Here is a 26,611-nt window from a genome sequence, read left to right on the forward strand (position 1 = left end):
GCACTGGATTCAGGCAAAGTCTTAGTCTCCAGGCGGTGAGGTCAGGGGTGGAGAAGCCCAGGGCTGGAGATTCGCCATCTCCCCAGTTTCACTTTTACTCCTAATCCCAGTCAGGTTCTTCTACCAGGACCCTGAGGACGCTGGCAGGACTCGCCCCCATTGGGTGGCGCAAAGCACCGGGAACCAACCAGCGTCACCGCGGGCACTGGTTATAAAGTCCACGCATCCCGCGGGACTCAGATGCCCCGAATCCCAGATGGACGCTATGGTGTCGCGCACGCTGATCCTGCTGTTGGCGGCTGCCCTGGCTGCAATCTAGACCGAAGCAGGTGAGTGCGGGAGTCGGGAGGGAAAAGGCCTATGCGGAGAGGGGCGGGGGCGGAACCAGGGAAGCCGCGTCCCCGCGTCGCCTACTGGACCCTCCGTCCCTCATCCACCCGCGTCCCGAGCCCTGCTCCCTTCCCGGCCCGCGCACCCGTCCGGGGTCCCGGGAGGAGGTCGGGGTCTCACTGCCCGCCAACCCAGGTTCACACTCGATGCGGTATTTCCACACCGCCGTGTCCCTGCCCGGTCTCGGCCTCGGGGAGCCCTGGAACTTGGAAGTCAGCTACGTGGACCACGTGCAGTTCGTGCGCTTTGACTGCAAAGCAGAGAATCTGAGGATGGAGCCGCGTGCGCCTTGGATGGAGCCGGAGGGGCGGGAGACACAGATCGCCAAGGGCAATGAGAAGAGTTTCCCAGTGAACCTGAGGACTATGCTGAGCTCCCGCAACCAGAGGGAGGGTGGTGAGTGACACTCTGGGCCTAATTGTGGAGGGCCAATGTGGACATGATTGGGTTTCAGGGACTCGCACAATCCCCTGTGAGTGGTGCTTTGTTGGGATGTTTTTTTCACAGTGATGGTTCATGACTCTCATTCTCTAGCATGAAGACAGCTGCCTGGAGTGGACTAAGTGACAGCCAGTGTGTTCAGGTCTCTCCTGTGACACCCAAAGCCCTCAGTTCTCTTTAGACAACAGTGTCTGATGTTCCCTGTGATCCTATGGGCTCAATGTGAAGAACTGTGGAGCCCAGCCTGCCCTGCACACAGGACCCTGTCCCTGCACTGCCCTGTGTTCCCTTCCACAGCCAACCTTCCTGGTCCAGCCATACACTGGGGGACATCTGCATCCTGTCAGCTCCATGAGATAGATCTAACACCCTCTTTTGGCGTGTCTGAAGACAGCTACAGTGTTCTTATATATAATAATAAATAAATCTTTTTTTAAAAAAATCTCTTTAAGACTATGGTGTAAACTATGTGTGAATTTGTAAAATCATTCGGTATAATTTAAAACTGATAAAGTGTAAATGGCCACAGTTACATCAAACGGGTTACCAGGTTACCTGGAAGGAAAGCTGGGGATAGACCGGGTTGCGAGAGAAACATGAAGCCAAGACAAAAGGTTTTCTGATCAAGGCTCAAAGTTTAATGGGGGTCATCAAATATATAGGGGGGGAGGAGGAACCCTTCCCCCAAAGGCTGGAAACTCATTGGCAGAACCAGTTCAGGTTGCTCAGCAGGTGGCTAGTGCCTCTCAGGAAACTGCAGGTCCTTGAAGAACAATAGACTTCAACTTTGTCTGAGCACTCCACCCCAGGTGGAGAGAATTATGGCTAACACAGGAATTCCTGCTCAAAGACTGGGAGAGGAACTTCACATTGGTTTATGTCAAGTTCCTGCCAGGTGGCATGGCACCCCAATAAGGGTCTCTACAATAAAGTGTATAACAAAATTTGGCCTGAAACTTAAAACTAAAAGGTTATAATTAATATCCATAACAGATAATCTTCATTTGCTGCAATGCAGTATATTTAACTCTATGTAGGTATACGTAACTTAGATTCATCTTTTTCTATTGCCAAAAAGAAAGAAATGAATGGCCAAAATGGGGAGCCCCGGGAGTTAGGGTTTGCGCAGGGCGATGCTCCTATCCTTCCAGGAGAACAAAAGCATCCAACTAAGGAATCTGAAGATCATGGGGCAAATGAAACGTCTGAAGGAAAAAGATGGGTCATCAAGAGAAAATGTCCCAAGACAAGGAATCAACTGGCCAAGTGGTGTCATCTGTCTCCATCTTGTCTCTTCCTCCTTCTACAGGCATAGGTGGCAAATGGTCTTTGCCACTTTTCAGTTCAATTAAACATTAAGCTGGATTTTGGGGTTAGAGCGTGGGTCTCTCCTTCTCTAAACCCACACATGATTGTTAAAGGAAAATCCAATAATTCCATCTCATATCAGAAGAACCACTTGGTATGGGACAGAGAAAAACAGAAAATAAGGCACCGTTCTATTGCCACCAATCTCATAATCTATTGGTTTTCATTTACTCTCTAACACTTAAGGCATAAAAGTTACAAATATTATGTCAAATTCTATAAGAATATTGTGGATACATAAACTCTTCTGTCATCACACCAGTAGTCATTCAAGGCAGAAACTGATTCTAGAAATGACCTTCATCTTGCTTCCTCTGTGTGTCCCCAAGTTTCAATCTAAAGCAAGTAACTAGAAACAAAGTTTGTATACCTTGAATTACTTAAGAGGTTGAGGCTCTTAAACGTTCTGAGATGTGCGGACTATGACACTTAAAATGAATAGGTTTTCTAGCTTTCCTAACAGTAATCTTTTAGGTTTCCAAGAAGAAGGACAACAGGGCCGACCAATGGCAAATTGACTTGGATTGTGTTAACACTAACTACTGGGGTAAACTGCCCCATGCCTCTTCTGTAGCCAGGTCCTGTGCAAACAGTGGACACCTTTGGGTTGACTGTTGTGTTCTACACAGACAGTGTTGCTGCTAAAGTGGCAAACATCACCAAAGGATCAACTTCAGGCTACAAACTGCTCATGACACTCAAATTCCTGAGTTCATAGGAAACTGACAGGAACCCTGTAGAGAACTCTGAACTCAAAAATCCTGAATCCTAAGACTGCCAAATACAACCAAGCTTAACACTGTGGACAGCTTGGCTGAAACAGCTTCATTGCTGAAAACAGTTTTACTGTGATACACCTAAAATCTTTTTTTTTTTTAAATATAGACACAATGGAGGATATAGGAATAAAACAGGAATAATAGGAAACAGGGTTAAATTATTCAATCTATTCTTATGTACAACTGTATATTGATAGAAAATTATTGTATAAATTTACAAAATTATATTAGCTTACATTGGTTTAGATCTTTGCATATTGAAACAAAATTGAGGTTGTATTTGATTACATTAGTATAGATCTTTGTATATTGATACAAAATTGAGGTTTATTTGATTACATTGAGATAAATCTTTGTACATTGATACAAAATAAGGTTATATTTGCCTACATGGGTATAAACGTTTGTATATTGATGGAAAATCAAGGTTGTATTTGCTTACATTGGTATAGATCCCTGTATAGTGATACAATATTGATGTATATTTGATTGCACTAGTATAGATCTTTGTATATTGATTCAAATTAAAGTTACAGTAGGTTACATTGGTATAGATCCTTGTATATTCTAACAAAAGTAAGGTTATATTTTGGTAATGTAAGACCCCCCAAAACCGAGGGTGCCCCAGCACCCCACGCCTTAGAAGGTGACACCCAAATCACTCTCGAGAAACAGTCTCGATGCAATAACATGAGGATTTCTTTATTCCAGAATTCTGGGTTCCACAGCCGTACACCGCACAGGGTTAGGGGACTGCGGACCCCGAGTGCTAAATTGCAACAGCTTTTATAAATTTACAACAAAGCCCGCAAATCAGAAACCAATCATTTCTTAGCATGGAGAGCCCTCGAAATGCGAGCCAATCGATTTGTACCACTCCATAGTTTTTAGGCCAATCAGTTTAAATTACCATATTATTTAAATTATGGACCAATTAGTTTCCTATTTTCATGAATGTCTATAGCTGCGTGAACTCCTGGATAGGGTTAATGGCGTAAGCAGTTTACAGAAGCAAGATAAGCTTAGCTCATTTCCAGTTACCTTATGGGGCCAGGATCACCTATTCAAGGCCTTTTTGCCTAGCTCTTAAAGGGCGGGCTCTGGACTGTGACCTTTTACCTAGTTTCTAACAAAGAGCACAAAGAGCAGGCTCTGGAATATGAAGTGTTTGGGGCTCCTTAGAAGGCTGGAGTTAGGCTGTATTTTCTATTCTTTCAGTAACAACATACTATGTATGGTATTAAAATAAATAAACCCTATGGTATTAAAATACCTATGTACTCCTTAAAATTGCAATGGGAAATACTAATTCTTTTAAAAACTATTATGAACTGTTTAAGAACATTTTTAAAATGCTAGTTAAGTCTCTGTGTTTTCTATAGCTGTAAAAGCTGCATGTTCTGCACTCCCTGTCTAGGTTGAGAACATTCATTCTCTTCAGGTCTTTGATGGGGTTGGAGCCATCCACTGGGTGACAATCTGCCCTTCATCTTGTCTGTCACCAGGAACCTGTCCAAACTGTGAACAAGCAGGACACTGGGGAGTTGATTGCCCCAATTTGCTTAGACAAGGTAGGCTGATCCCCCAGAGTCCTCATCCACTGCACAGTCTTTGGACCTTCTGGACCAGGCTGGGAAGACTGATGCGGCCCTGGGTCCTCTGTCCCCAGTGAAATCAAGACTACTACAGCAGAACCTTCAGTGATTGTCCAGGTAACGGATAAGTCTGTCATTATTAATAGATCTGGAAGCTTCTTAGTCTGTACTTCCTGCTTACTCAGGTGAAATTCCCCCTTCACAGATCTCGGTGGTGTTGACCAGGGAGAACTTTGTCAGTTTAACAGCAGCAACAACACAGGCTTCAGGTGCTTCTCAGTTCTCTTCATGTGTGACAATCACCAGACACTTTCCTAGAGTTGCTACTAGGTCTAGACACTGACACATTGTTACCAGATTCTAAGAAGAGATAAAGCACACAGCAGATTTCAATGTAATTCTGTAAAGGAAGTTGTTTAACTGTGACTGCTCTCAGGACCCAGCCACCTGTGTCTTGTGGTGAATACTTGGATAGAAAAAATGGTAAAGCTTATGTAAGTTCTGTGGGTATGAAAGCTTTAAGTAAATTGCAATGATCTTAATAGTGAGCTTTGAGATCTGTGAATGTGACTTACTTATAAAGGTGTAAAAAGTGTTTTAAATGCAATTTATAAGGCTCTAAGGAGGTGTTTTAAGGTGTGTAATGTAATTTGTAAAGGTATAAAAAAGTGATTTAAGGTGTATGTAAAAATGAAAAATGCTTCAGTTTTCTTCCCTTGCTATGCTTTTGTTACATTAAGATCTAAGAAGGTCAGAGTTTTAGCATTAATCAGTGGAGCTCTGATCAGTTATTGATCTGGCTATGATAAACAGTGATTGCTATTATCATCGTCACGAGCTCAAGATTATGAATTTCTCATGTTTGTCTTCTAAGAATAGACTTAAAAGTGTTTCTCTGAGCTAAAAACACCTGTCCGGTCTGTATACACGCAGTGTTCTGGAAAGAGGGCAGAATGTTCATGCTTTTACCTCCAAACTCCTTTTCTGGGTCCCCTTTTATGGATCCAAGGCCTGAGTCTGCTGCCTTTTCTACAATGTGAAGTTCAGTACTGATTACCCAGTGATGTGTTCACATGTCTAAAAGTTATCTCATTTTGTAAACTAAAAAAAATTATTTTAAGCTTCAAAAAATCTACTTGAATCCACCTCTCTCAGGTCAGTAAGTACTGTCAATCACAGCCTGTTTCATCTCCTGCCTGTTCAGCTTATTCCTGAGGGTGGGGTCTCCTCCTCCTCTCTGTTGTTTGAGATGCCCCACCCCCAGCTAATGGGCATAAAAGTTTAAAATGTTCATCTAAGGAAGAAAGAATTATTCTAACCTCCTGAACTTTACCCTCTGATCCTTATATACACATATACTTCAGTAAAATGCTCACTCCAGGTGTTTCCTCAAACCCTGCATGGCAGACAGCCTCAAAGCACCTGCCCCATGACAATTCAACTTAAAGACACATCTGCATTCCCCAGCTGCAGATGGTCCTGCAGAGCCTGGACAGGGAGGGAACAGCATACTTATTTTGAACCTAGACAGCATCCCAGCTTTCTTGGGTCCTCAAAGATGTTAACACCCCCAGACAACAGGAAGCAGTCTAAAGAGCTCAGTGACCCCATTTCTGCCCCACCAGTCACCCCTTCCTATTTTCTCACCTTAAATAATAAATAAGACAAATGGATGTCTGTCAACCAATGACCACCCACATTCCAGAACCAGCCTGCTTTCAGACTCTCAGTGCCAGAAGCCACATCATCACCAGCTACCAAATGTGACACATTTCCACTGTGGCCACAAGTTGTGTGCACCCTTGTCCAGCCCAGGTCTTCACAGATGACACTGTTCTCTTCCACTCACCACTCAACCCCAATATTCTCACATGAAGTCTGCTGTGCGGTGTGATCTTTGCAAAATCCCTTAGCCCTCTGATCCATGCAAGAACCCTAGCAAGCCGCACGGGGTCAGCCCTGAATGTTTCCCCAGCTGGGCAGCTGTCTGTTGGAGCAGGACCTGAAGCTGCATGGAGTCTGAGCAAGAAGGGAAACAGTAGATGTCCAAAGAGTGCAAGAGCGCGTCTTCTCATGCCTGTTTAATTCTATGTCCATCTGTCTGTTGTTGTGGTGACATGGAGTAGGACTCTGGTGATGATGGCTTTGAAGTGTGAGGATTTCAGGGCTTTCTAACTGTACTAAAAATACTGATGATAACTTCTAAAATGTCCTTGAAACTTTCTTGCTCTTTCTGAGGGTGAAAGACTGCTGGCTTAGGTGATTAACACCTGTAGCCTAACAGCAGAGGATTAAGCAGTGTGGTCTTTGTTCTATCTCAGCAGGAACTCCTGGGCTCTAACTTTCAGCTTGCTAGTCAGAAGTCTTTGCAGGGAGAAAAATAGGTTGCTTAAAGAAGTGGTTACAGCACTTAGGAAGCAGAGGCAGGTGGATTTCTGAGTTCAAGGCCAGCCTGGTCTACAGAGTTGAGTTCCAGGACAGCCAGAGCTATACAGAGAAACCCTGTCTCAAAAAACCAAAAAACCAAAACAAAACAAAACAAAAAAAAAGTGGTTAATGAGTTTATTACTAAGTTGTAAAAAGTTTCCTATGTAAAGCTATCTAAGAGGCAAAAGCAGAAAGATCCTAAGCGGGGAAAGGGAAAAATTCTAATTGGAGAAAGGTAAAAAGTGAGAGAGAACTGGAGAGAGAGAGGAGGGGAAAAGTACATGTGTAAGAGAGAGAGAGAGAGAGAGAGAGAGAGAGAGAGAGAGAGAGAGAGAGAGAGAGAGAGAGAGGTAGTAGTGGTAGTCATAGTGGACTATCTCTTTTGTCTTCAGTACTTAAACATCTTTCAGAATGCATGATATAAAAGTTACATGCTTTGTAACTTTGTAACATAGACATGTTACAAAGTTCATCACACGTTCACACAAAATACCAAGTCATAAATTGATATAGTTTACAACAGAGAATATTTACATGCATATCCATTAGGAGTAACTATCTAGATAGTAACATCTATCACATAGGTCTTCTCTACAGGTTCGTAGAAATTTTAAAACCATAATTAAGTTATAAGTGAAGTTTTGTATAGATAAACCCACTCAATATTTTATCTTCTGTCCTAGCACCTATAATAAATTGTTAGTTCCCTTTTTATGACCTTTGGTTAATTGTTTTACAACCTCTTGGAATGTGCTCTGAGTAGGAGAAAGTCTGGTTGTCATCTAAGAGCAATTAACTTGTGACACTTGGGAGACTGGCAGAGTTCTCCTTGCAGTTTGACTATTAGAAAAGGACCTAGTAGGAGTCCCATTATAAAAGAACTTAATAATCACAGATATAATTTTAGGAATTCTTATAGGATCATCATTAAAACTTAAGCCATCTGTTTGTCTACATAGCATCACTATAAGACAGTACATCTTCGTGGATCTACAGAGATCTGCTCTATAGGGGTGTGCTATTACTTATTGATTATTATAACTGTATAATAATAACAGGAAAAGCATAAGAATAGCAGGAATCTTTCCTAAAATCAGTCCCCCACAGCCTTGCTGAATGGGGGCTCACCTGTCACAGATTATATAATAACCGGGGCAGGCATTTCCGGATGATCATCTGCTCGTATATTAGCTTGTCCCATTATGGCTCCTGACACACCAGGAGGCCGTGCTGTTTGCATTTTGTCAACTCCACACAGACTGAGATGTATTTGGGGAAAGAATCCTGAATTGAGAAAGTGCCTCCATCCAGGGGCCTTTAGAAAGTCAGTATGGCATTTTAAAAATTATTATTAATGATCAGTATAGAAAGGTTCAGCCCCTGGAGGCTGTGCTGTTCGCATTTTGTCAACACAGACTGAGATGTATATGGGAAGAAGATCCTGAATTGAGAAAATGCTTCCATCCAGGGCCCTATAGGAAAGTCTCCAGGACATTGTCATCATCGTCACCACCACCACCACCACCACCACCACCACCACCACCATCATCATCATCATTATAGGTCAATTTGGAAGGCCTAGGCCCCCCTGGAGGTGATTTTACCTGGTGTTCGTGGATTGTATAAGAAAGCCGTCTGAGCAAGCCATGAGCTACAATGCAGTTCGCACTGGTCCTCGCAGTCTCTGCTTCAGTTCCTACTTTAGAATCCTCGCTCAATGTCCTGCCCTGAATCTCTTCAATGATAGACCGTGATGTGGACGTGTAATCTGAAATAAACCCTTTCTTCTTCAAGTTGCTTTTAGTCACAGGGTCTCACACAGTGATGGAAACCCTCACTAAGACAGAGGTGCACAAGAGCCCTACTCTGCTCCCTGCAGACCCCACCCTCTCCTGTCCCTCCCTTGCCCTGGAGCAAATCTGCTCACAGCCATCAGTACAGCTCCTGAGGATCTGATGCCCTCTCTGAACTCTTAAGTCAGCAGGAATAGTCTGGCAGTTCTCACTCACCTCCATTGGGTGGCACGACCCTGGGAAACCAACCAGCTACTCTGCGGGCGCTGGTTATAAAGTCCACGCAGCCGCGGGACTCAGATGCCCGGGATCCCAGATGGGGGCGATCCTGCTGCTCCTGCTGCTGGGGGCCGCCCTGACCCCGACTCAGACCCGCGCTGGTGAGTGCGGGGTCAGGAAGAAAACAGCCTCTGCAGGGAGGGGCGGGGGAAGCCGCGTCCCGCGTCGCCCACCGACCCTGCGTCCCGAGCCCCGCGCCCTGCTCCCCTCCCGGCCCGCGCACCCGCCTGGGGTCCCGGGAGAAGATCGGGGTCTCACCGCGCGCCGCCCCCAGGCTCACACTCGCTGCGGTATTTCTACACCGCCACGTCTAGTCCCGGACTCGGAGTGCCAAGGTACTTGGAAGTCGGCTACGTGGACGATACGGAATTCGTGCGCTTCGACAGAGATAGGAGAGAATCCGAGATAGGAGCGGAGAATCCGAGATAGGAGCCGCGCGTGCCATGGATGGAGCAGGAGGGGCCGGAGTATTGGGAGCTGCAGACGCAGATCGCCAAGAACAATGAGCAGAGTTTCCGAGCAAACCTGAGGACTGCGCTGCGCTACTACAACCAGAGCGAGGGCGGTGAGTGACCCCTGGACTGAGGGTGCCAGCCTTTCTTGTCTGGATACAGGGGCGGGAGACATCTTAGGTCCTAAGTTGAAGGTTCAGGAGCAGAACAGACCGAGAACCAGTTTCTTTTTCTGTGTAGAGGAGTCAGTGCTTGGGCGGAGCCAGGGCGGGACGATCCCGGGGCGGGGCGGGGAGGGGCAGGGAGGGGCGGGGCAGTTATGGGCTGACCGTGGGGTCCCACAGGATCTCACACAATCCAGGTAATGTCTGGTTGTGACGTGGGGTCGGACGGGAGCCTCCTCCGAGGGTATGATCAGCACGCCTACGATGGCCGCGATTACCTGGCCCTGAACCAAGACCTGAAAACGTGGACAGCAGCGGACACCGCAGCTCAGATCACCAGACGCAAGTGGGAGCAGGCTGGTGTAGCAGAGGGTAACAGGGCCTACCTGGAGGGCGAGTGCGTGGAGTGGCTCGGCAGATACCTGGAGCGCGGGAAGGAGACGCTGCTGCGCACAGGTGCAGGGGCCGCGGGCAGCTCCTCCCTCTGCCCTCGGGCTGGGGCTCAGTCCTGGGGAAGAAGAAACCCTCAGCTGGGGCGATGCCCCTGTCTCAGAGGGGAGACAGTGTCCCTGGGTCTCCTGATCCTCATCACAGTGACTGCACTGCCTCTCCCAGGGCTCAGCCTCCTCCCTGGACAGTGCCCAGGCTGTGTCAGGAGGGAAGGAGAGAATTTCCCCCACTTAACATTGGCGGCTCCCTGCTGTCAGCCATGGCCTCTCCATTTCCCCGGATCTGTACCCACACTCATTCTCTGTGGAAACTGACTCCTGTCATGTTCAGTGTGTTAGCCTTTATACCTCAGGACTGGAAGTCTTTACCTGGTGGGAGACATAGACTGCCCTACCCTGGGCTGGTTCCCCCAGTTTCAAGAGCTTTCCAAAGAATACATTCTCACAGATCCCTGTGTGTTGGGTTTGCCTCCAGCACACCCCAATTCTATCTATTCCTAGAATGGTTACCTGGCCTCTTATGGGATGTCCTTAACTAATACTTTATTGTAGAACTGCCTCTTTTTTTTTTTTTTTTTTTGTCTTTTCTTGTTCTTTTTCCATTTCTTTTTCTTTTCCTTTCTTCTTTTTTCTTTCTCCCCCCCTCCCCCCTTAAGGCATTACTTTGTTTCTAATCAGGTTTTGTCTGCATGGAGTGATCCTGTTTCTCCATGCCCTTGTATTATCATTTGTATCAGTCTCCACAGGTGCCAGGGGAAACTGCTAACCTGGATAATTCTACAAGTTAAATCAGGGTTCTCTATAAAGGAGAAAGGTTCCTGTGAGCTTAGACTGTTTCCTGTCAGAATTAAACATCCACAAGCCTCCTGCTGTCCCTCTGCCCTCACAAGTTACAGTGTTCCCTCTGTTGAATCAGGAATTGGACTCTGAGAGACAGGGTCTTCTGCAGTCCAGGGCTGGAGTGAGAGGGAAGATCCTCACACCCTGTGAGCCGGCTGTGTTCAGTGAGTGCTGCACTGGGGTCCACAGCACACTCCAGGGATCCTGTGTGACACACCTGTACCTTGTCCTACAGAGGCAGGGGCTGGGAAACATTTTCTCTAGTTGAGTGTCAGAGGTTTACCACATTTCTTTCTTTCTTTCTTTTTTTTTTTTATTTTATTTTATTTATTTATTTATTTATTTATTTATTTTTGTTTTTTTCGAGACAGGGTTTCTCTGTGTGGTCCTGGCTGTCCTGGAACTCACTCTGTAGACCAGGCTGGCCTCGAACTCAGAAATCCGCCTGCCTCTGCCTCCCAAGTGCTTGAATTACAGGCGTGCACCACCATGCCCAGCTCTTTTTTTTTTTTTTTTAAAAAGGTTTATTTATTTACTTTTGTATATGAATACACTGTAACTGTCCTCAGACACACCAGAAGAGGGCATTGGATAGCATTACAGATGGTTGTGAGCCACCATGTAGTTGCTCAGAATTGAACTCAAGATGTTTGGAAAAGCAGTCAGTGCTCTTAACCACTGAGCCATCTCTCCAGCCCTGTTTTACCACATTTCTGCTATACACGTTGTGATGTCTGTTCACTTGGACTGACAGTTATACTGGTCAGCAACTGAACAGTGGTTCAGTCTCAGTGCTGGCACCCTTCCAGTAGCATATGGCCCTAATTTCTAGTTTTAATATGAACTAAAAAACATATTAAATTTATTATTTTCCATTCCGTCTTCCATTCTGTGACTACCTGTCTCATGCTATAGAGCATCACATAAGGACAACCATGCTGACCCACTGGCTCATGTGGATTCCCTCTTAGCTTCTGAGTTCCCCAGGAACATGTGCAGTTCTGTGCTGAGGGGACCAGCTCTGCCTGCAGGTCACTAGTGCGACGACAGTCAAAGTGTCAAACAGACACATAGTTCAGGGTCATCATTGATTTAACTGTGTCTTGTGTAGATTTCAGTTTGTCTTCCTAATTGTATGATCTCTTAAATCTTCCACACAGATGTTCCAAAGGCACATGTGACCCATCACCCCAGATCTGAAGGTGATGTCACCCTGAGGTGCTGGGCCCTGGGCTTCTACCCTGCTGACATCACCCTGACCTGGCAGTTGAATGGGGAGGGGCTGACCCAGGACATGGAGCTTGTGGAGACCAGGCCTGCAGGGGACGGAACCTTCCAGAAGTGGGCAGCTGTGGTGGTGCCTCTTGGGAAGGAGCAGAATTACACATGCCATGTGCACCATGAGGGGCTGTCTGAGCCCCTCACCCTGAGATGGGGTAAGGGGGGTGTGGGTCCAGATCTGGGGTCAGGTAAAGATGGAGCCTTCTGCAGACCCTGAGCAGGTCAGGACTGAGAGCTGGGGTCACGACCCTCACCTTCATTTCCTGTGTCTGTCCTTCCCAGAGCCTCCTCCATCCACCGACTCCAACATGGTGATCATTGCTGTTCTGGCTGTCCTTGGAGCTGTGGCCATCATTGGAGCTGTGGTGGCTTTTATGATGAAGAGGAGGAGGAATACAGGTAAGAAAGGGCAGGGTCTGAGTTTTCTCTCGGCCTCCTTCTGAAGTGTACTCTGCTCATTAATGGAAACACAGCCACACCCACATTGCTCCTGTCTCCACCTGGGTCTGCTGTCAGTTCTGGGAACTTCCTAGTGTCAAGATCTTCCTTGAACTCTCACAGCTTTTCTTCTCACAGGTGGACAAGGAGAAAACTATGCTCCAGCTCCAGGTTAGTGTGGGGGACAGGATTGTCCTGGGGACATTGGAGTGAATCTGGAGATGGTGGGAGCTCTGGGAATCCATAATAGCTCCTCCAGAGACATCTTTGGGGGCTGGGTTAGACCTTTCTATGAATATATCTCTGTAATTTTTTACTCTAGGCTGGGACAACTCCCAGAGCTCTGATGAATCTCTCCCAGATTGTAAAGGTGACACTCTGGGCCTGATTGGGGGGTGGGGGTGGGAGCAATGTTGACATGATTGGGTTTCAGAAACTCCAAGGATCACCTGTGAGTGCGCCATGGGTTTGGGGGATGTTGACTTCACAGTGATGGTTCATGACTCTCATTCTCTAGCATGAAGACAGCTGCCTGGAGTGGATCAGTGACAGCCAGTGTGTTCAGGTCTCTCCTGTGACACCCAGAGCCCTCAGTTTTCTTTAGACAACAGTGTCTGATGTTCCCTGTGAGCCTATGGGCTCAGTGTGAAGAATTGTGGAGCCCAGCCTGCCCCTGCACACAGGACCCTGTCCCTGTATTACCTGTGTTCCTTTCCACAGCCAACTTTCCTAGTCCAGCCAAACTCTGGAGGACATCTGCATCCTGTCAGCTCCATGCTGCCCTGAGCTGCAGCTCCTCACTTCCACACTGAGAAAAAAAAAGAATCTTAATGTGAACTTGATTGTTCACATCCTTGACCTGAGGGTTGATTGCTTGTTGATTTTTTAATGGATTGAGAATACGTAGAATTTTTTTGAAGAAATAAATGACATATGGAGAATCTTACAGAATCCGAGTCACTATGCTGTGTCTATATATTGGGACAGGATGAGGCTGTGGGAGTTGAGTGTGAACAGGGCTGTGCTCAGATGGGGTCACTCCTCGGCCATGTCACCTCTGGGCTGTGCTCTCTCCATCACTATGAGGCCCATGCTGAGGGTCTGTGATCACAAGGACACAGGGAAGGCCTTGTCCTCCCCCCAGGAATATGAGCTCCCAGGGCTAAAGATCAGAGACTCAACTGGGGATCCTTTAAAATGCCAGGTGCACAAGATAAGTCACACCACATTTCCTCCCACCCATTTGCTCTAGCTTCTAATGATGCAGTCGTGAAGCTGCCCTGGGCGCTCCCTGTCCCATGCTACTGTGGTGATTTCTGCTTCTCCTTCTCTCCAGCGTCTTTTCCAGGGTTCTCAGGTGTCTGGTGTGGTCTGTCTGCTCATCTCTCAGGAGCACATCCACAGCTGGGATAAGACCTGACAGCAATGCTTCTCTCTCTTGTAACTTGGGTACCAATTCTGGAATCTGGACTATCTTAACTCCAGAACCAAGGTGCTAAAGTCTCTTCATCTCTACTGCCAGCTATGTTGACTTGTGGCTTGCGGCCCTGACTCTGGCATGATAGATGCTGTATTCAGCATAGTCTGCCTTAAAGTCAGGTTCATAGGCCTGTTGTTGCTCTGCATGGTGGACGGCTCTGTATTTCAGGAGAGCAACATCCTGGTCATAGGCCTGTAACTATTTAAATTAACTAATAATTCTATCATTAAAGACATAAGCTGAGGAAAATACCTGACATCTTAGCAAGGAAATTTCATTTTCTTAACTAAGTAGATATGAGATACCTATTTACAAGCCTGATTCTACAACAAAACTGCCAGCTCCTTAGAAATCTCTTTCTATCTGTGTCAATCTATCAGGCTACTCTACCTTTCTCTTGAGTTCCTGCAAACCCAAGAAGGCTCCTTAGCTTTTTTCCTAGATTTCTGTTTTACCTGTGTCCTGCCAGCTGCTTCTCTGTTTTTTGCAAGCCCTGAGAGAAAATCCCTATTCCATAAAGGCTTTCAAAGCTGATAGAAAAAGAGAAAGGCAAAGAGACACAGAATGACAGAGAGAGGGGGGGGGGGAGAGGGAGAGGGAGAGGGAGGGGGAGGGGGAGAGGGAGAGGGAGAAGTTCTCTCAAAGGTACAATTGCTTATAAATGAGGTCTCTAGCTCCTTTCCTCCACACTTGGTAGGCTGAGCCAAGCCATTGTCCTGGTGGGGGGAAGGCTTCAGGGCAAGGCAGTAGAGGCCCAGCCCTTTCACCTCTGTGGAGGGGGTAGACCAAGACCACCTGCTGACTTTGCTTCAGGTCATAGACAAAGACCACAAGCCCTCACTCCCATGCACCTTGCCTTAAAATAAGCAGGCACTTTCCATTCTTTAGCGTTCTTATCTATGGAGAATTTAGAGGCCTCCAAACTACATCTCTTCAGGCCACATATAACTGCATCTGCCAAATGCAATGTCTATTTAGGCTTTTATATTTTGCTAACAGTTAGGTTTCCTATGTACAATAATAAAATATTCTGTGACATAGGCCTGGCGGTGCTTAGGGGCTGAACATTTTTTGTGCAGGCTTTCTGGCTGGCAGGGGAAGGCAGTGGCTGGTCAAGCTCTCTCCTTCACTCTTTCTGGGTCCCTGACTGAGGTTTTCAGAGGGCCTCCCCTGCTCAATTCTGAGCTTTATTAGGTTTGATGCAATTCACAACTTTTTATGACCTGTGGAAATATAAACATCTCAGCATCCCCAGCACCATATTTTCACTGTCTTCCATTCTGAATTTAACACATCCTTTGGTACATAGGTTGATTTAATTCTACAGCTTTCCCCTTGATCCAGTGTCTCTCAGCTGCTGTTGTTCTTTTCTTGTTAATGTTCAGAAAATTTTAAGATATGGATCATGATTTAGTCTGCACCTTGGGTCTTTATTCTTTCCTTTTGTTTATAAGTGTGCTCTTTAAGTACAGTGTAATAAGGTCATTTCTACTGTTTGCCATGCAGAATTGTGTGGTGCAGCTGTAATGTACTTTATAATGTGCTAAGAATTGCTGCACCTTACTGGAGACATGAGCAGGGACATTGTCAGTCCTGGTTTGTACAGGTATTCCCATATGAGCCATTCCATCCAGTAAATGTGTAATTACAGAACCAGACCTTTTCAAAACTAAAGTTGTTACACATTGAAAGTCTGAGTATGTGATCAGTAGTATACAAACTTCAGTTTTTCAAATTCTGTAAATTGAAACACACAAATCTGCCAGATTTTTGTTTTTTTTGTTTTTTTTGTTTTTTTGTTTTTTTTTAATTTTGTGCCTTTAGAGTTACTTCTCATATGTAATGGAGTTTGGTTATACAAAAAACAAGTAGGATATTTTCTGTAGAAATTCCTTGACTTGTTACCAGGTGATAATTTTTTTTTCTTTCAACCTTAACTGTCAACATAATGTTTTTCAGGATTCTCTGAGATTTCTAACACATTTCCTATGAATTATTGGTCAATTTCTTCATTTGTGTGTGCTGATGGACCTGGCAAGCCTGTGAGAGACTGAATATAGGTGATACATCATGGATAGTTTCTGTTATCTTGTTGCAGTTGCATAAATAACCAGGTTAATTCTGAATTATGCAGAATAAATTCAGCAGTTGCTATGTTCATAACGACTCTTTCTGCATGCCGAGACTCAGTAACTAAACTAAGAGATTCAGGAAAATCTGATAATACGTAAGGATTGCACACAAATCTGATTTTTGAACTGGTGTATATGGGCTTTGAATTACTTTGCAGTTTTCTTCCTCTCTCCTGTCTTATAAGCAGCCATTCCCAGTTTCTGCATCTGTATGGAAGGTAAGTGCTTTGGAAATTGGCATTCCTTTTACAATACATGGGACAATCCGTTTAGTTCTTTTTATAAACTAAAGCTGCTTGCTTTTAGAATGTTTGTTAATTTCTCCCAAATAGTTGTTGCAAATTCTTTGCCAGTTTTCACTGATTACTCCTAAAAAGTAATCTTAGCATTTGTACAAGGCTCTACAATTTCTCCTGTGTCTATCTTGACACTTGATAGAATCATACCTTTATAATTAAATCAAAAATATTTTCTATGTAAGTCTTTCCTATTTTTACTTTGTGTGCTGAGAAGCTTTACTCTAAAATACTGCTTTGCTTTTCACAATGAGCCCAGTAGGAGAATGAGTTAAAGGCAAAATAAGCAAAATACAGACCAGTTTGGGATCTATGCTATCCGTATATACATCTTCCAGTCTCTTCTGTATTAAAGTTAACTCTTTCTCTTCTTATTTGTTAGCTCTCTTGGACTGTCTATGTCTGAACCTCCTTGAAACATTTGACACAAACTGCTCAACTCTTGAGCTGCTAATCCATGGGTGGGCCAGAGCCAACTGGTATCTCCCATTAATTTTTGAAACTCATTGAGATTTCACAACTAATTTTTTTCCAAATTGTACTCTCTGGGGCTGAATTTTTGTTGACTTATATTACTAACATAGATAGTGAATAGAATCCCCTCTCTGTATATTTTTTTGGAAGCAATCTGATAAGCCCAACAACACAAAATCCTTTTGGTTTCACCATTTTCTCTAAAGTCTCTGCATCAGAATCAGCCATCAGAATATCATCCATGTAACAGTAAATAATGGATTGAAGAAACTGCCTGCAAATTATTTCTAGCAGTTGCTGCATTAAATACTGACACAGTGTTGAGTGTTTAACATTCCCTGTGGGAGAACTTTCCACTGATATCATTTTACAGGTTGAGCACTGTTAGACGTATGTAGGTGAAGGCAATTTTTCCTTAGTTGAGTTTTTTTCTGCCTGCTTCTTATTTGCTAGTGACCCGAGGCAATTACTTTTGGTTGTAGGGCCTCAAGCTCGGCCCCACATTTTGTTTTCTGTTGGAGAGAAATTGCTTTGGATCTCTCTCTTAGAGCTGCACTCATTGGCCCAGTGCCAACCCTTGTCACACTGCCTGTGTACTCCTGGAAGCCTAGGCCTTCTTTCTGGTTTACACTCAGGAAATCCATTGCCCTTAGAGATGCTTTATTCACAATTTTGTTTCAGATGACCATGTTTCCCACAGTTAAAGCACAGGGCATTTTGAAGTCTGAGACCTTGATCAGCTTTGTCAAAGTCTTTTTACCCTATCTTCCTCAGGTAAAGCACCATGGTTTTGATATCTAAAACCTTTAGACATGGCTTGCCCAATGGCCGTGACCTTATAGAGACTAGAACCAATATTGGTCTTCTCCCTGATCCACTGCTCCATAGGTGCTGTCTTCGATTTTAATGGCCTGACATATTTTGCATTCAGTCTTTACATTTTCAAATGCCAAGATCTCAATTAGCTCTTGTTTTGCATCAGGGTCTAACCTGGCTTTGTTCGAAGCTGGACCTAATCTTTGCAAAAAAATCAGTGAAGTCTTCCTCTGAGATTTGCATGATTTTTCTAACTGGTGAGGGCTTCTTTTCTGGTCCCTCAACTTTGTCCCAAGCTCTTAAGTCTGCTAAACAACATTGCTCTGAGGTTGTATCTTCATGTTGAACCTATCCTTGTACAGCAGCACACAGCACCTGTCAGCTGGACCTGTGCTCTGTTGATTCCCCTCGCCTTTGTGCTGTTCCACATCCCTGGCCTCGATCCACCTTGGCAGCCACTGCAATGGAGGACCATCCTGAGGTACAGCTGCTACCAATCCCCCTCTGCCTTTGAAAGTAATTCTATTTTGAGTAGTCTAATTATTTAGAGGTTGTTTCACATAGAACAATTGCATCTCATAAGACAACACTGCATCCTGGAAATGCATTAGGCCAGTCATTTATACAAATGTCATCCAATATTGTCATAATGTTGTGGATTATCTCCATTAGCACGCCTATGCTATAAAAATACTTGGGATGCTGTTGGTGATTTTGTGACAGGTGCTGTGGGTTTAATTCTGTCTTCTGAGAATGGCTGTCTCGTCACACCTCCTCTCTCACACAAACACTTTTCCATTTTTTTTTTTTTTTTTTTGCTTGACTGCTGTCTGGAAATACACCTATATGTTCTCCCTTATCTTGTGTTTGACATTTTCAAACTTGTCTGCCTCTAATTTCTCTAGCTGATCAGCCAACTTTGTTACTGTTTCAGAAGGAAGAGACAGGAATGAACCCTCCTGATTTCCTTTTTTCTCCAATATTTTGATCTACAAGCTTCTCCATTTCTTCCCGGTCTTTTCTCAGTTGTCCACTTGAGTCTTTTGTCCTTTTTATAAACAAAGTAGCCCAAATGAGGGAAAGTGGAAAAGAAAACTGCTGCTGAAATCCGTGTGGGGAGTGTCTCAAGAAAAGTCTCAGCAAGCACCCCGTTGGCTTTTTGAAACAAAGTATCGATTCCTCCTTTTCCTGCCTGGTACTCTATTGTTCTTGAAATCAACCCTCCCATTCTGCATTGTCCCAGATTTGGCATCACTGATAAAATGTGGGTTTTATTTTCAAACAGTAACCAGTTCTGTGGTCCCTAAGCTATGAGCTGCAAAGTCCATCAAAACAGCAGTCAGTCCCTCCTTCCTACCCCAGCCTACACTGAGATGCCCACACAGGAGCTGTCAACACTGGCAGCTGCTGTCAAATTGGCAGGAGTGGTGTAGCTGGCATCTTCTCAGCCTGCAGCCATCACAGGAGCTGTCCATGGTCGGTCATCTCCTTTCCTGCCTTAGACTACTGTGGCATGAGGAACTATTCACAATGGTGATACATTTTCTGTGTCAGCCTACAGCCTTGGTAAAATACCAGGGCAGAAGTCCCACAGGAGCAGCACCTCCTCCCCAGCCTCCCCAGCAGCTCCACAGAGATGGCGCTGTAATGTTATATTTAGCTCAGTCCTACTTTTAATATGGATTGTTAAATGTTTTAACCTCCCTTCTAGCCCACCACCTACCAGACATATTAGGATACAGGGGAAGTAGATCTACTTAGAAATTGTTCTTCGGAGCAAATCCCACCTTCACTGTCAGGAAACCAGCAGTTCAGTTCATAGGTCAGCAACATCAGCTTGATCCACTCGCAAACACTTCACAGATATAGCAGCAGTCCAGTTGGGTAGTGTCAGGATAGCAGCAGTGGATGTACAGCCTTGGAGAAACAGCCAAGCCTCAGGCAAATCAGGATTAGTCAGCAGGAGGGATTAGGACCAGCAGAGACACCAGGAGAAGATCTTTGGCATGCCTCACTCAACACAGCAAAGATTAGTGAAGACAGGAGACCAAGAAGTATTGCAAAGCGAGAAATGTGGGCAAGCCACGCCCCCGTCACTGCCCACTGGGTCCTATTTATACTCTCTGCAAACAGCATGTGTCCTCCATGGTCTCGCCTCACCACACACACACACACACACACACACACACACACACACACACGCCTTGCTCCAGCATGTGAGTCTGTCTTAGCTAAACTCCACATAAGTCTGTATAATTCACATATTGACATCACTCTGCCAGACAGCCCAAGTCCAGGGAAGCAGCAATGAGCCACCACCACGCCATCAGAAGTATTCAGGTGTATTTCTCTCTATGGGGTGCCAACAAATGGAGCTCCAGAAAGCAACGTTAAGGTGAACCACTACATACATGCCGTATCGAAGATTCCTTCATCACCTGTCCTTTCACAAGCTTGCTTTAGCAGAACATCCTTTCACTTGTGTCTGCTTCGGTGAAACACTCGTCACATGTTTGTCCAGCAAAGCTCCATCCAATACAACTAACTTTCTTAAAAAAAAAAAAAAAAAAGTAAGCCGTGAGGTGGTGACGCACGGCTGTAATCCCAGCACTCTGGGAGGCAGAGGCAGGCGGATTTCTGAGTTCGAGGCCAGCCTGGTCTACAGAGTGAGTTCCAGGTCAGCTAGGGCTACACAGAGAAACCCTGTCTCGAAAAAAAAACAAATCCAAAAAAAAAAAAAAAGTTCCAACTTCAGGGCACTCAGAAAAGCTGGCTGCAGCTTCCTCTCAGGGCTGTGTGGTCCTGAGGTCCTCTGTCTCAGGTGTTCTTCCTCTGGGACACCTTCTCCCCTCAGAGCTGTGTGATTTCTGGGCCTCTGAGTCCTAGGATGCCCTCCAGTCTGAGCAGAACCACTTATTTTGGAGCAGTGACTGGAATGGGCTCTCCTGGAGCCTGTGATCCTCCTAGTCCTGGGGTCTGAGCTGCACTAGGACCCTGTCCCCCTCCTCCAGTCGGCCTGCAGGGGTCTCACCTCTGCCTCACTGATTGCTTGATGCCCCATGTGAAAGGGCTTAAAAGGGGGGGTATAGGGGGTTAGGTGAGTGTGGCTAGGCGGCGTGGGGAAAGGTGTCCAGGCGGGCCCTTGCCTGGGCACCTCTGCCCCTGAGGGACCACACACACAGAGACATGGTATAGAATAGTTTATTCAGAGTAGGGGATGGGAGTTAGTGGGAGAGAGAGAGAGAGAAAGAGAGAGAGAGAGAGAGAGAGAGAGAGAGAGAGAGAGAGAGAGAGAGAGAATAGAGAAAGTGGAGGCCGGCCATGACCACGTGGAGAGTGGGAGAGCCCCAGGGGCAGAGAGGTGAGAGAGTGTGGGAGAGCGGAGAGCAAAGAGAGAGAGGAGGAGCAAGTAGCCCCTCTTATAGTGGGCCAGATCTCTGGGGTGGGGCATACCTGGCTATTGCCAGGTAGGTGTGGGGTGGAGCTTAGACAAAACCCCAACACCATGAACCACTGACAATTAGGTCAGTGACAATTCTTCCTCTCCCTCTTCTTCTTGAAGTGGAAACTTCTGGTTTCTTTAGAAAGTCAGTTATGTCAAATGATGGTCTGCTGGGACACACAGGTGAAAAGATGTTTTGCTGAAGCAGATACATGAAGGAATGTTTCACTGAAGCAGACACAGGTGAAAGTATGTTTTGCTAAAGCAAGCTTGTGAAAGGACATGTGATGTTTGCAAGGAATATAAATATAACCCAACAGATAGTGCCCTGAGCAGTCCTTGGGCGCAAACTCCGCAGCCAGTCTGGGATCTTTACAAGTCCAGGATCGCAGGATCAGAGGATCCCAGGAGCTTGGTCACACTAGGATCTCAGGGTCCCAGAGGTAGCTTGACTCCCAGCTCAGCCACACTCAGGATCTCAGTATCACAGGAACCCAGACTCACAGGATTATAGAGACAGCTTGACTCTGAGGAGTTCTGACACAACCAGGATAACAGGAAGGACAGGCTCCAGTCAGACATAGCAAGGGCAGTTGGCAAGCTTAAGAACATAAGTAACAGAAAGCAAGTCACTTGGCATCATCAGAACCCAATTCTTCCATCATAGCAAGTCTTGGACACACCATCACACCGGAAAAGCAAGAATATAAAATCAGATATAAAATCACTTCTCATGATGATAATAGAGGGCTTTAAGAAGGACATAAATAACTCCCTTAAAGAAATATGAAAGAACACAGGTAAACAGCTGGAAGCCCTTAAAGAGGAAACACAAAAATCCCTTAAAGAATTACAGGAAAACTCAACCAAACAGGTGACGGAAATGAACAAAACCATCCAGGATCTAAAAATGGAACTAGAAACAATAAAGAAATCACAACGTGAGGCAACCCTGTAGCTAGAAAATCTAGGAAAGAGTTTAGGCATCATAGATGCAAGACATCAGCAACAGAGTACAAGAGATAGAAGAGAGAACCTCAGGTGCAGAAGATACCCTAGAAAACATTGACACAACAGTCAAAGAAAATGCAAAATGCAAAAACGCTCTTAACCCAAAATGTTACTGACCGTTGGGGTCTGCTGTGGGGTAACCAGGATTCCTTGATCCAGGAAGGCACGGGTCTGGTTGAGATGACAGACTGAAAAAACCACACACACACAGAGGCGGTTTGAATCTGAATGTTTTTCTCGGGTATCTCTCAAAGTCCAGTCAAGTTAACATCTCGAATTAAGCATCATATACCTCTGTAAAAGGCTAGCTAGGCTTTCTCAGGCAATACAGGGTGTTTACCCAAAGTCCACGGCCCATGCAGCTAAACTGCTTCTTTATCTTGGTCTCGATGTCGCGCCAGCTCAGGAGCTGAAGAAGGATGGTTCTCTGTGCCTAGCCTCCTGGTAAAAATGGCGGCATTGTAGAGCTTTGGGAAGCTGCCTGGCTCGGCACTGTCTTTTAAGAGTCCTTTTGCCTAGTCTGCCTGTTGCATTCTTCTCTGTGCCATGCTTGGGCCATCAGAGGCCCCGAGCCCAGGGCGATCAGCTCTAATGATTAGCTCTGGTAGCAGTCTCTAGCCTCTAGCTTGGTAAAGCTAACTGGCTGCAGCTTGATGAATTAACTAACTCATTCCTCTTCCGAGAGTCTCTCTCAAACAGAGAGAATCTACTGCTTCTCTGTAAATCAAAAGTATCTACTGTCTCTCTGTCTCCCTCTCCATTGAGTCTTCCTGAGTATATGTATAAACTGTATCCTGAATCACACCTGGATAAGCTAAGAAAAGTTGTTTTCCTTAAAGGCTCCCTGCGTGAGGCCTGTAACACAAAAGGCCAGTTCCTCATGAAGCTTCCCTTGCTATTCAGGTGGGCCTGAGATAGCCTTTCTGCAAGCAAAATCAAGAGTCAACAGGCTGACCTAGATTAACTTGTTGGGGGAGGTAGCTAGGGACCAACTCAAATGTAAATTCTTTTTACCTTGCACAATACTCATCTTTCTGGCAGGGGTATCCTAAGATATTTCAGATGTAAAATATCCTTAGTCTGGGCTATTGTTTGGAAACCATCTGTCCTGAAAGGCAGTGACTAGAACCTAGTGACTGGAATATCTGGAATGCCTTTTCTACCATAATAACATAAATGGTTGAAGCAAAGCGGAATTTTTTGCTATAAGATGGATTCTTATATAGCTATATTTGCTTGGTTAATACCATGTCTCAGCCATCAGAATTGCCAATTGAGATTCTTAGCTTCTGAATATACGGGGAGGTATGTTATTCCCAGGAGACATTTCTTTCGCCTCTGTCTGTAAGATATCATGTCTACAGACTTTCTTTGGGCCACCGCAGCACCAAAACATCCAAGAAATCCAGGACACAATGAGAAAACCAAACCTAAGGATTATAGCTATAGAAGAGAGCAAAGATTCCCAACTTAAAGGGCCAGTAAATATCTTCAATGAAATTATAGAAGAAAACTTCCCTAACCTAAAGAAAGAGGTGCCCCATGAACATACAAGAAGCCTACAGAACTCCAAATAGACTGGACCAGAAAAGAAGTTCCTCTCATAACATAATAATCAAAACACCAAATGCACTAAACAAAGAAAGAATTTTAAATGCAGTAAGGGAAAAAGGTCAAGTAACATATGAAGGCAGACCTATCAGAATTACACCAGACTTCTCAACAGAGACTATGAAAACTAGAAGATTCTGGGCAGATGTCATACAGCCTCTAAGAGAACACAAATGCCAGCCCAGGCTACTATACCCAGCAAAACTCTAAATTACCATAGACGGAGAAACCAAGGTATTCCATGACAAAATCAAATTTACACAGTATCTTTCCACAAATCCAGCCCTACAAAGGATAACAGATGGAAAACACCAATACAAGTAAGGAAACTATACCCTAGAAAAAGCAAGAAAGTAATCATTCAACAAACTCAAAAGAAGACAGCCACACAAACATAATCCCACTTCTAACAACAAAAATACCAGGAAGTAACAAACACTTCTCCTTAATATCTCTTAATATGAAAATTAATATTACCAACATATCCTAATTGATTGAAATTCAAAAATATGAGGAATTAGAAATTTGCTGGCTATCACCCAGTGGTCTTTCTAATTTGGTAATTGGAGAAATAGGTCCAATTTTGTATAATCCATATACACCTTCTTGTTTGTACATGGCAGTGACTTGCTGTGTACCACATAATTGTCTAGAAATCACACTTCTCCTATCTCCTCTCTATTAGTAGGATTGTTTATTTGAAGTTTTTACACTATACTATGGCTTTCAGAGATATTACATATTTCAAAATTATTTATACAGCCAAAAGAAATGTAGACAATTTGGGAGGTGGCTTGTAAGAGAACAACAAAGAGTAAGACCTTTGCTTGATTTTTATAATGTTTTCTTGATACTTATAAGTATTGTATCAATTTTGAAGAAGAGGACCTTAGAAGTTACTCTTTTTCTGATATGAATGCTTTTGAAAATCATCACAGCCAATGAACCAGCATCTTATCCTCACCTAATGGCTGTTCCAACCTCCAAGCAGAACCATTGTTCATTGAAACGGTTGATGAATGACTCCATGGATAGACCATCTTAAGACACACACCATTTCTTAAATGATTGTAACCTGATCCCTGTGGGGTGAGAATGATGACAATCACTCAAGTCAAAAAGCTTTGACCATAGCAAGAAATCTGTAGCCAAATACTTGTGCCTACAACTCATTCCCTGGTGCAGCAGAACTGTCAACTCAGCTTAGCCACTATGGAGGTAAAATCCTTTGGTGATGTGAGGGGCATTGAACTACAGCCTTATTACAGTGAACTATTACAGTGAGCAAAAAAAGAGCTCACAAAATATGTATTTATGTGAACAATTTTTATTTTATTTTTGTTTAAATTGACTATTCTATCAAAACTTACACAATGAGGACATGATAAATATTTAATTTGATAAAAATACTATCACTTTTTTAAAAAAGTTTCTTGGATCTTTACTCTACTGAATAATTTAAAAGTTTTAAATTTTAAAGTAAAAGTTCTTATCTTCAAACCTGAGTTTGAGCCCTAGAATCTACATGGTAGAGAAATCCTAATCCCACAATCTGTCCTCTGACATTTCAGCTATGGTACAGACGTACCTCACAATTCTCCCCAAATATACTAACTAAATAAATATGTAAAAACGTCCATTGTTGCAGACATCAGTCATCAGTCCGTCTTTGCAGACATCAGTCATCAGTCCGTCTTTGCAGACATCAGCCATCAGTCCGTCTTTGCAGGCATCAGTCATCAGTCCGTCTTTGCAGGCATCAGTCATCAGTCCGTCTTTGCAGACATCAGTCATCAGTCCGTCTTTGCAGACATCAGTCATCAGTCCGTCTTTGCAGACATCAGTCATCAGTCCGTCTTTGCAGGCATCAGTCATCAGTCCGTCTTTGCAGACATCAGTCATCAGTCCGTCTTTGCAGACATCAGTCATCAGTCCGTCTTTGCAGGCATCCCCCACAGCACCGATGTTCTATGACTCTGACCATTCTCTCACTTTCATAATGTTGAATCAAAATTCCAAAGTACTTCCATAGAGTCTAATGTGTCAGTCCCAGTGATTGACATGAGGGACATACAAGATAAATAAGTCAAATGATAACTCCTTGCCACCCTGGGGTAATCCATTTTAGTGTGTTTTGTCCATTTTATAAAGTTTAGGGGTAGGGGGTTTTTGGGTTGGTTTTGGTTGTTGTTGTTTTTGTTGTTTCAAGACAGAGTTTCTCTGTATATAGCCCGGGATGGGCTATATAAACCAGGCTGGTTCTGAACTCAGAGACACGCTGTTTGTGCCTAATATAGTGCTGGGATTAAAAGTGTGGGTCCCCTTTTCATTTTTAAAACCTCAATGCTTTATAATAGTATTTATGAAGCACTGAATCTAACAGAGTTATCATAATTTCAAAAGTATTTAAGAGATTTGATAAATTTCTCATTTTTGTTTAGAATTTAAAAAAACAGAAGCAAGCCTTGTGGTAGTGGCACAAGCCTGTAATCCCAGCACTCTGGGAGACAGAGGCAGGCAGATTTCTGAGTTCGAGGCCAGCCTGGTCTACAGAGTGAGTTCCAGGACAGCCAGGGCTACACAGAGAAACCCTGTCTCAAAAAACCAAATCCAAAAAACAACCAACCCCCCCCCAAAAAAATTGATCTTCCAC

At 44.5% G+C, this 26,611-nt stretch overlaps 1 protein-coding gene and 2 long non-coding RNA genes across 10 annotated transcripts in view; 1 reads left to right on the forward strand and 2 right to left on the reverse strand.

The window, feature by feature from the left end:
- LOC127669619 (H-2 class I histocompatibility antigen, D-B alpha chain-like) overlaps window positions 1-26,611 on the forward strand; it is a 450,763-nt gene that overhangs the window by 59,491 nt on the left and 364,661 nt on the right. For 2 of the 8 annotated variants that reach the window (XM_052163740.1, XM_052163754.1), the window contains one exon: window positions 13,262-13,366. The exons of 4 other annotated variants lie outside the window; for them this stretch is intronic. Coding sequence is in view for 2 of the 4 variants with exons in the window: in XM_052163743.1 (XP_052019703.1) it covers window positions 13,214-13,218 (5 nt within the window). In the remaining 2 variants the exon portion in view is untranslated. Of the gene's footprint in view, window positions 1-924; window positions 1,134-13,213; window positions 13,240-13,261; window positions 13,367-26,611 lie in introns of those variants that run through there. 2 more of the 8 variants (XM_052163743.1, XM_052163741.1) reach the window with 2 other exon arrangements.
- On the reverse strand, window positions 4,354-9,455 carry LOC127669638 (uncharacterized). Its single transcript, XR_007974409.1, has 3 exons — window positions 9,010-9,455; window positions 8,605-8,768; window positions 4,354-4,933 (listed from the first exon to the last, which is right to left on the reverse strand). It is a non-coding gene; the product is annotated as an uncharacterized LOC127669638 (long non-coding RNA).
- Window positions 13,459-25,096, reverse strand: LOC127669639 (uncharacterized). Its single transcript, XR_007974410.1, has 4 exons — window positions 24,923-25,096; window positions 22,465-22,535; window positions 19,682-19,811; window positions 13,459-13,504 (listed from the first exon to the last, which is right to left on the reverse strand). It is a non-coding gene; the product is annotated as an uncharacterized LOC127669639 (long non-coding RNA).

Source organism: Apodemus sylvaticus, chromosome 19 (assembly GCF_947179515.1).
Source record: "Apodemus sylvaticus chromosome 19, mApoSyl1.1, whole genome shotgun sequence".
In the NCBI taxonomy this organism is placed as follows: Eukaryota; Metazoa; Chordata; class Mammalia; order Rodentia; family Muridae; genus Apodemus; species Apodemus sylvaticus.